Source organism: Enoplosus armatus, chromosome 15 (assembly GCF_043641665.1).
Source record: "Enoplosus armatus isolate fEnoArm2 chromosome 15, fEnoArm2.hap1, whole genome shotgun sequence".
Lineage (NCBI taxonomy): Eukaryota > Metazoa > Chordata > Actinopteri > Centrarchiformes > Enoplosidae > Enoplosus > Enoplosus armatus.
In genome coordinates, this window is record NC_092194.1 from 12,495,064 (window position 1) to 12,504,403 (window position 9,340).

The 9,340-nt window shown below is 40.6% G+C and overlaps 1 protein-coding gene across 1 annotated transcript; it reads left to right on the forward strand.

The window, feature by feature from the left end:
- Positions 1 to 1,057: 1,057 nt before the first annotated feature.
- Positions 1,058 to 1,843, forward strand: dio3a (iodothyronine deiodinase 3a). The gene has a single exon (XM_070920356.1). The coding sequence runs from the start codon at positions 1,058 to 1,060 to the stop codon at positions 1,841 to 1,843; it is 786 nt and encodes a 261-aa protein (XP_070776457.1).
- Positions 1,844 to 9,340: the final 7,497 nt, after the last annotated feature.

Genomic DNA, 9,340 nt, shown 5'->3' on the forward strand with positions numbered 1-9,340 from the left:
CCCTGACAGGCAGGAGGCTGTGTGTGTGTGTGTGTTGAGGGTCTCTGATGTTATTTTAAATCTGAAAACAAAAAGTCACAATTCTAAGAAATTAAATCTTACATGTTTCACAATTTTCACATGTTCTCATCTCCAAATTCAGATTTTAACTTCAGAAATATGACTTTTCCTTCAACCATGTGACATTTGCTGGAAAGAGTGACTTTTCTCCCCTAAAATCAACAACTTCAGACTTTTTATTTCAGATATCTGACTTAATCAGAATGTATCCTTTTCACAGATTCCTGACTTTATTTTATCGGAAAGCATTTTTTCTGGAATTTTCTCAAAATGTGACTTCTTTCATGTGGCATGATGTAACTTCTCCATCTCTGAATCTTACCTTACTTTACAGAGTCAGACGCCATCTGATTTATCACATTATTTACTAAAAGGCAGAATAATATGATTTAAAACATCTGCAGAGTTTAAACGTGAGTGTAACATAACTTCTCAGTTACTGTGAGCTAACATTGGTCCTCATGGACTGATGTGACATTGCATCAGGACAAACAGTTGACTGTTGACATGTGTTGGTGACTATATCAGTTAAGGGATCAGTGGTTATACAGGCCAGTCCTTAAAGTGGAGTCATCTGCTGAAAGTCCTCCAGCAAAAACACTCATTGTCGTTGCAGTAGAAAAGTCTGCAGCTCCAGCTTTAGTCAGTTCTCACACACGATATGCAAGAATAATTAAACCATTTCACTCGTCACACATCATGAGCGTTTGGATTGAAACTTTAATTTTAACAGTGTGATGATAAAACAATACGAGCGACTCTCTCCCAGTAACGCACTGCTGTGCCGCTCCCTTGGCTTTTGGCTGTGACTCAAAGCTGTGGAGTTGACAGAAGGTAATCCCCACCATGTGAGGCCTCGGCCCCAGTTTGGAGGCGGGGTGTGATTCATTCAAATCTGCCGGTGCTATAAAAAGAGGGGAAGTTGCAAGTAACCCAACTTCAACCCACAAGATCGTGGCACAGCGCAAGACCATTCGGGTCGTTATTCCAAGTGATAATGAATACTATTAAAGCCATTAAAAATGCAATAGTCTGTCTCGTCTTGCTGCCCCGTTTTCTGATGGCAGCAGTCATGTTTTGGCTGCTTGACTTCTTATGCATAAGGAAAAGGGTTTTCTTCAGGATGAAGGAGCAGGAGGGCGATGCCATCGATCCCCCTCTATGCATATCGGACTCCAATCGTCTCTTCAGCCTGGAATCCCTCAAGGCAGTGTGGCACGGCCACAAACTTGACTTTCTGAAAGCAGCGCATCTCGGACACGGAGCACCCAACACCGAAGTTGTTCAGCTGGAGGATCAGCGGCGCAGCCGCATCCTCGATTACGCAAAGGACAAGAGACCGCTCATCCTCAACTTTGGCAGCTGCACCTGACCACCGTTCATGGCGCGTCTGAAGGCTTTCCAGGGAGTCGTGCAGCAGAACGCAGATATAGCAGACTCTGTAGTTGTGTATATCGAGGAAGCGCACCCCTCCGACGGCTGGATGAGCACAGACGCGCCCTATCAGATCCCCAAACACCGGTGTCTGGAGGACCGGCTGAGCGCTGCGCAGCTGATGCACCTGGAGGTTCCCGGCTGCCTGGTCGTGGTCGACAGCATGGAAAACTCCTCCAACGCTGCGTACGGAGCTTATTTCGACAGACTTTACATTCTGCAGGAGGGGAAGATAGTTTACCAGGGTGGCAGAGGACCTGAGGGGTATCGGATCACAGAGCTCAGAGACTGGCTGGATCAATACAGAGACAGGCTGGACAAATCCAGCAATCTAGTTATTAATGTGTAGATTAACTCTCATCTTTTTAGAGCTGCTATGACGAAAATAAAAATCCCATTATTATAACTCCAATTAGATAGATGTCCTCCGTCAATAATGGTTTAAGTGTATTTATTTTTGATATGGTTGGATCAAAGTAATTTGTAGGATGTACCGCAGTAGGCTCCTTCATGACATATTGGACATCTATACATCCTGTTAGGATCCACCCCCGAAAAGGTTAGTTTGTCTGGACCTTCTTTGTGAACAAAAGTATTTGTGTGTCAGAAGTTTTGTTTTTATTTCTACTCCTCGTGTAAATGCGCCTTTGATGACTCAGTCAGGACCTGGAGATGTGCGCGTCACCGTGCTCCTCAGTATTGTTGTGAAGTTCGGTTTTTTAAACGGGCTGAATCCAGAGAACCGATACTGATGTTTTTCATACTGGAGATCACGGTGAAGGTGCAGCTCTCTGCCCTGCATGGCACAACTGTTTCTGTAAATACTGTTCCGTTTTATGGATATATTTTTCATACAATAAAATGCTTTGATCTACTCCTTCATTGCAGGCCTATTTTCTTTAACACACAATACTTTAATTGTGTAATTTTCATTATTGTTTGCATGCAAAGTGGGGAGCTGGTGTGTTTTCTCTTTTCATTCTCTTACAATAACAGCATGATGTGCATAGATTTTACAGTAATTTGGTATCTTATAGTAAGAAGACAAAAGGATGAATGTTCAATTTCCTGCACAATAAAGCACAACAGGCCTCTCATGGATTCCTCCAGAAATCTCCTTTATGTAGTGGAGCCCCTGAAATTGGTGTGGAGAAGCAGAAAATATGAAATCACTTTAAAAAAAAGAAGCTAAGATCTCCCAAAATCTCCAAGCAGAAAAAAGCCTTTAAAAACAGCAATTATTGCATTATTTTAATGCAGATTCTTGCTGATTCAATTAAAACCAACGTATTCCCAAAGTGAAAAACAACAAAAACCTTCAAACTTACATTTTTTTTCAAGAGCATTGTCGAATTTTGGCAATGCTTTTTAATTTGACATCATTTTTCTCAACTTAAATAATATATTGTGTTTAATTAGTTGTCAGGCACCTTTTTAAAACTGTACAGCTGGTGATTATAGGTGCTCGGTTAATACTGCGGCGAAAAAGCCATGCTTTGTTCTCCACAGCCCCTTCCTAAGCTATTGACCTGTCACAATTAAATGAGGATAATCACACTTGATCCTATTATGCTGAGTGATATATCCACCTATAAGGGTCTAAACACACACATGTTTTCAGGGCTTAGCGCACCGATCCCAGAGCAGCAAAGCAGCGTTAGGAAGTGAAGGCATTTAACTGTGTGGACATTCCCCCTCAGTAACGCACTTACATACTGAAACTCTCTGCAGTGATTTAATGCTCCCATCAGCCTTCAGCATAAACTCACGCTAAATACCATGAAAATCACCATGTTAGTAAACGTGCAAAAAAGTTCTTTAGTTTTACTGGAAAAGGATTTCATTCAGCTTTGTAGTCGACACCATCTAAAACTGAAGGAAAATCCCTTCAGAGGCTTCAGACACGAGTCGCGATGCAATGAAGACAACAGGGGGGCCATGCCTCAGACACAGATGACTCAGGGAAGACAATAACGCTGACACAACCTGTATGTGGAGCAACAGCTTGTCAGATGCTTTGGTTCTCTGTGTCTCCTGCGTTCACAACTTGGACGTAAATCACTGCAGACACAACACAACAGGGTTTTAGAAACTCAAACGTACTGGCAACACAAGGATGCTCATTGATGTTTTAGTGTGTGTGGGTAATCTTACCTGAAAAACTGTGCTTATGAATCACAGCTTTGAAACAACTTTGAGTCAACTCGTCCGCTATAAATATCACTTGACGTTTGAAATTAGTGGTTGTATTAACATTGACTGAAATGAGAGAAAGTTTTTGTCACTGGTCCAGAAAACAGGATCTCTGTGTCTCATCAGGTCTGAGACGTGGCAGCAAAATGCATCACATCCTTCCAGTTTTTGAGTCCCTCGCCAACAGCGCTCATGTGTTCCTGTGGAGTTAGAAATCTCAGCTTCTGCAGCCAATCCACGTGCCCACTCCACACTAGTCCTTGACACATATGAGGAGGCATGTTGCTGAACAACGGAACAGCATAAAACTACGACTGTGGCACGTTTACTTACAGGAACATGTCAACAGTTTCAGTGGTACTTAAGTTGGAGATACAGACAGCTCCAGTACCTGCGCCCTAAAGCAGTGGTTCCCAACCTGGGTGTTGGGACCCTCTATAGGGGTCACAGGATAAATCTAAGGGGTCATCTGAGGATTTGCAGCATTTCTCTTCAGACATTTATGTTGAGGATGGGAAAGCATAAAGAAATGATGCTACACAAAACTCTATTCATTTTTTTAGATGTTTGTCTAATATTTGCTTTTTTTCTTGTAAATTAATAGAAAACTTGACCTCTTCTGGCCTCTAAATATTATTCCAATAAAACTGGATAAAAAAAAAAATCACCTTGGTTGAACTGAATATGATGATAGGTTCGCAGCATGCAATGGGTCACAAGTAGACTTTACTTTAAGAGGTCATAAGCCACAAATGTTTGGAGCCATGGTAACAGGAAAAGAGAATAAGAAAATATGTTGCTGGTCTTGACTGCAGGGGTTCTACAGTGACCTTATTTTGCTCATCTGGAACGCATTTAACACACAAACATACAGTATTTATGTGGAGCTGACAGCTGACAGACGGGGTACCTGCCTAAATGAAGTATAACTTGTTTCCAGTGTGCACACATGAAAAGAAACCCCTACTGGAATTCTTTGAATCTGGATGCTTTCCATGTGCGATTTTCCATGGATGTTGAGTTTAATCTGCCAGTGGAGAGGCAGACGGGAACAAAGGGTTAAGGGTCTCCAGCTGGGGGGTGGGTAATTTTAACTTTTGCTGTTCTGTTTTGTTTTATGACTTGGAGGGAGCAGCACAGGTCTGCTGAGGTGAGGGCCCCTCTCTCCCCAGGGTCATAACTCCACAAATGAATATGTGGTGGTGGGGAGCCGGGGGCCTCGGGACGCAAGAAGGTTTCAGTTGAACCCGATTCAGGTTTAACATGTTAACATTTAACTGTGATTTAAACAATCTTCTTTATACCGGTATAAATAAACTCCTGAGCCTCTTTCTGGCTCAGGAGACATGTTTCAAAACTCAGGAGGACAGTTTTAACACTGTGGCCTTTTTGTTTTCCAGGAATACAGACACTATTAGAGAACTGTAAGTTCTGTTATGCATGAAAGTTTATTCGGGAGCTTTTATCAGAGCAATGGTTACAGCGTTGTCACAAGTATTAACTGAATCAGGCGTTTAGTGCCAAGAAAGAAAAGAAGAAACAAGAGTCAAGAAAAGATTGTAATCCATATGCAATCCATGCTGATTAACATTCAAGTTATCATTTAAACGTATATAACTGCTGCCAGATATTCAGATCTACTGGTCTGTCATATTTTTAAGGCTAGTCTTTGTAGGTCAGGGATGCGCAGTAACACAACAGGAGTCTCTGAGACATTTTCCAATAAAGTTCAGTCTGGAGTGAGAAATGGTTGGATGTAGCACAGAAAACATAACACTGAATCACTGAAATGGTGAACTGAAATGGTGCAGCGACAAAGTGGGAAATAATCTGTTTTGTGGGACAGGCAGCACTTATCCTTGACTTCTGTATTTATCTTTATTGTTGTTTGGATGAGGACCTAAATACCAGGAAACATTAGTTTTCACGTTGTTACACTGATTTGTTGTTTTTGTACATTACATCTTCTTTTTGTGAACATGATATTGGTATGAAATCACACTAAATAGAGATATGAAATACAACAATCCTGAAACCAGAGTTTTGTTCAGGTATTTTAGAGATATTACTGAATATTGACAACAGTCACATTTAACGTGTAAAAACAAAATGTAGTGTTTTCAATGCAGTGAAATGCATCAGTTCATGCGGAACTCCTGACTACAGCCGTCCTGCGTCTGTCCCCCTTTAGATGGATGACACCTTGTGGTCGCACTCTGCATCACCTCTCAAACTGTAAGACTGAAACCTTCCTCTGCTCAGCTCTCTATACTGCTGACTCTCACTTATGCTGACTGAAATTCAAAATATATGTATTTTACCGTTTAACATATCTGTCCACACAGGTATCCTAGGCATAATATATATAATATATTATAATCTGAACACCAGATAGTGAACTGGACTCATTGGCCAAGTTGAAATTCATTCATTTTTTAATATAAAGGGGTTCCAACAAAATTGCTTCACATCCTGCACAGCCAGTACATATGGCCTATATTAGGCCTCTTCTCAGGGCAGTGTGGGGTGTACAAAATGTGATTTGTTGACATCTTCTCACCACAGTCTCTTGGTTTTGTTGCATCTGTCAGGGCGGGACAACTTACAACAGTAGGCAGGCAAGGAGGAAATCTTATTATCACACACTTTTCTGCCATTAGCGTCTGTCAAGCTTTCCGCCAAGCAGTGTCCCACTATGTCTGCTGCTTTTATTATGTCACCATGTAGTTATATATAAACAAACAGTATTTCCTGAATGAGAGGTCAGTCCCATCCCTCTCTCCAACTTGGCCGGATGTCGGAGAGAGGCTTGTCATTTCCCCTTTTTCAAGGTTAAATCAGCTTGAGTTCTGCGCAGCGCGAAAGACGAGCTGAAGCGAATACGTCGCACCCTGTTGGACATAGAAGTTACTGGGTAGAGAAATCTCATCTGACCTGCCTTTATCTTTCTTATTGGTACATAGTTTAGTGATTCCCAGCTGAGGTCCCCTCAACTTACACCTAACTAGACATCTAATCATCCAGAGTGTGTGAGTGTGCAGGGTCTTTGATACCCAGAGATGTGATGTGATATAACTATACAAACCAGTGTCAACACACACACACACACACACACACACACACACACACACACACACACACACACACACACACACACACACACACAGCGAGATGCAAACAAGTAAGTTTCAGTGCAAATCACTAAACACTCAACACTAAACAATTCACACAACTTTTCCCCAATACTGTGCTTTACCCCCTACATACACTACACGTTTGCGTTTCCCGACTTCGTACCAGATAAAGATAAGAGAGAATAAAAAGGTCTGATGAAGGTATCATATGTCCAGTTTTTTGTAAATGCACTTTTGTGCAGCTGTTAAGATATCATTTGTATTTCCCTCTTAGATCTTGATTCATTACTTCCAGATAATGCCGTTGTTTTATTTGAAAACTGGGATGAAACAACAGGCTGTCTCTTAGGGAAAGATAGAGCCACTAGACTTTACTCACTCAGCTGTATTTCTTCATCGAGCTCTTGCTCATTGCAGATGAAGTCCTGGTGATGTAGATAGCTTGCACCACAAGGTGGAGACAGAGACTGCGATCTGAACCCGTGGCATCATTAGGGGCAGAGGAGGAGTGCTGACAGAGTCACTGTTATCGTTCAGTTGATAATCAGTGAGGTGCCCTTGGGGAGAAACTTATTAAGCAGCAGAGCAGATGTTCCACTGATTTCAGATCAGGTAGGTGGTGGTGCATACAGCATGTGCACACTGTGAAACATCTGACGTATTAGACCTTGCCAAACATCTGATCTTGTCTTAACCTGCTTGTTGTATCCGGACAACAACAGCTCAAAAATTCAATATAAATCTACTGATTTTTAAGTTAAAAAACAGACAAACTAATAAGATGGTGATTTTATATGTTTTATTAAAAGCAATGAACAGACAACAAAACATTATCTGGCCAAAATACAAGAGCAAATTATCCCAGACTGGAAAAAATACTGATAAACTGTACGGTCACCAGTCACTGCCCCCCCATAGAAATACCACTTCTGCACAGTGTAATGCACAACCTGAAATGTAACTCTGTTATGTTAATAAGCACAACACAACCACCCTACCTAATGTGATGAACGCATCCCACCACATCAACAGAATCTCCTTACAGGCTGAATGGGGGCTGAAAGAGACTCCCACTCTAAAACAGTAATCCTCTTGTCAGCAGTTGATAAATTTGAATATTTTACATGTCCCACTGTGTATTTACTGGGTATGTTTTTCTAGTTTTCCATATGTTTGGTATTCATGAAGTCACTTTTCCCTCCTTCAGAAGTGGGTGGCCATCTCATGCATGATGAGACAAACCAATAACATTTAACAGATGTCACAGTATTGATTGCGTGGGCTCAGAGATGCGCGGTGCATGACCTGTGAAATTCTGAAACTGGCAGTAAGAAGCAATGTTGGGAAAATCAAACAGAATCTCTGAGAAACTGCAAATGAGTTTGAGACTGATCAATAGGTGTGAAGATCTTCATGGCACTGATACAAATAGATGAAGATGGAAATAGAAAGTGGCATTTCTTGAGGAATGGTGAAATAACCTGCGTCTTTATAACAGAGTTTACATCTACGTATATAACTTTAACACCAACAGCTAAAGTGATACATCTGCAGAGAGAGAACATGGGGTGGTATGTGGGAAATGAAATTACCTCCAGGTACATACTGTACAGTAATACCTTTACATGAAAATGATCAAGCTCTGTGGAGTTATGACCCACAGGACTTGAAAGTACAACTCTTTAGGGGGCATATAGTAATATTCAACTGCACATACTGTACAAACTCACAATATGTATTTTTGCATTAATAATGAAATGGCATATTCACAATATGCTTTATGGAGATGGTTAGGGCTGCAACTAATGATGATTTTCATTGTTTGTTAATCTGCTGATTGTTTTCTAGATTAAAAACTAAAAAGAAAATGCCTGTTAAAATATATTTCGATAGCTTGTATTTATTCGACCAACAGTCCAAAACTCAAAGATACTCAGTTTACTGTCACATAAGACAAAGAGAAAGCATCAAATCCTCATATTTGAGAAACTGAAACCAGATAATATTTGATGCTAAAATTGATTATCAAAATAGTAGTCGTTGCGGAACGAGTCATGTTGTTGTTGTTGAGTACAATTTGATAACAAATTAAAAACCAATGGTACGATTACTTAGTTTAATTACAAATACTCAAAGAAAACGGCTACTTTTAAATCAACTTCATTTCTCATTTGTAATATTAACCCTATTATTGTATTCCAAACCAACGTCTAACAGAGCAGATGAACCATAGTTGAGAAATACAATACGACATGTTTTTACCAGCCATCAAGGTGTTTTATAACTTCATACATTTTTCATGGGTAGTTTTTAAACAGTAGGATTAAAATGATATTTACAATCCAGGGTCATGGTTGTCCACTTAGTCCAGTAGACTATACATTCAAATACATTCCAGTGAAGTCCCGTATCTCTCACTTTATAAACACAACTGTACAACAGTCATAGTATGTCCTTCGTGCCATTTTTAGACATTCATATTAAACTCCTTCCAGAGGGAGAGACGATTTAAGATTTAA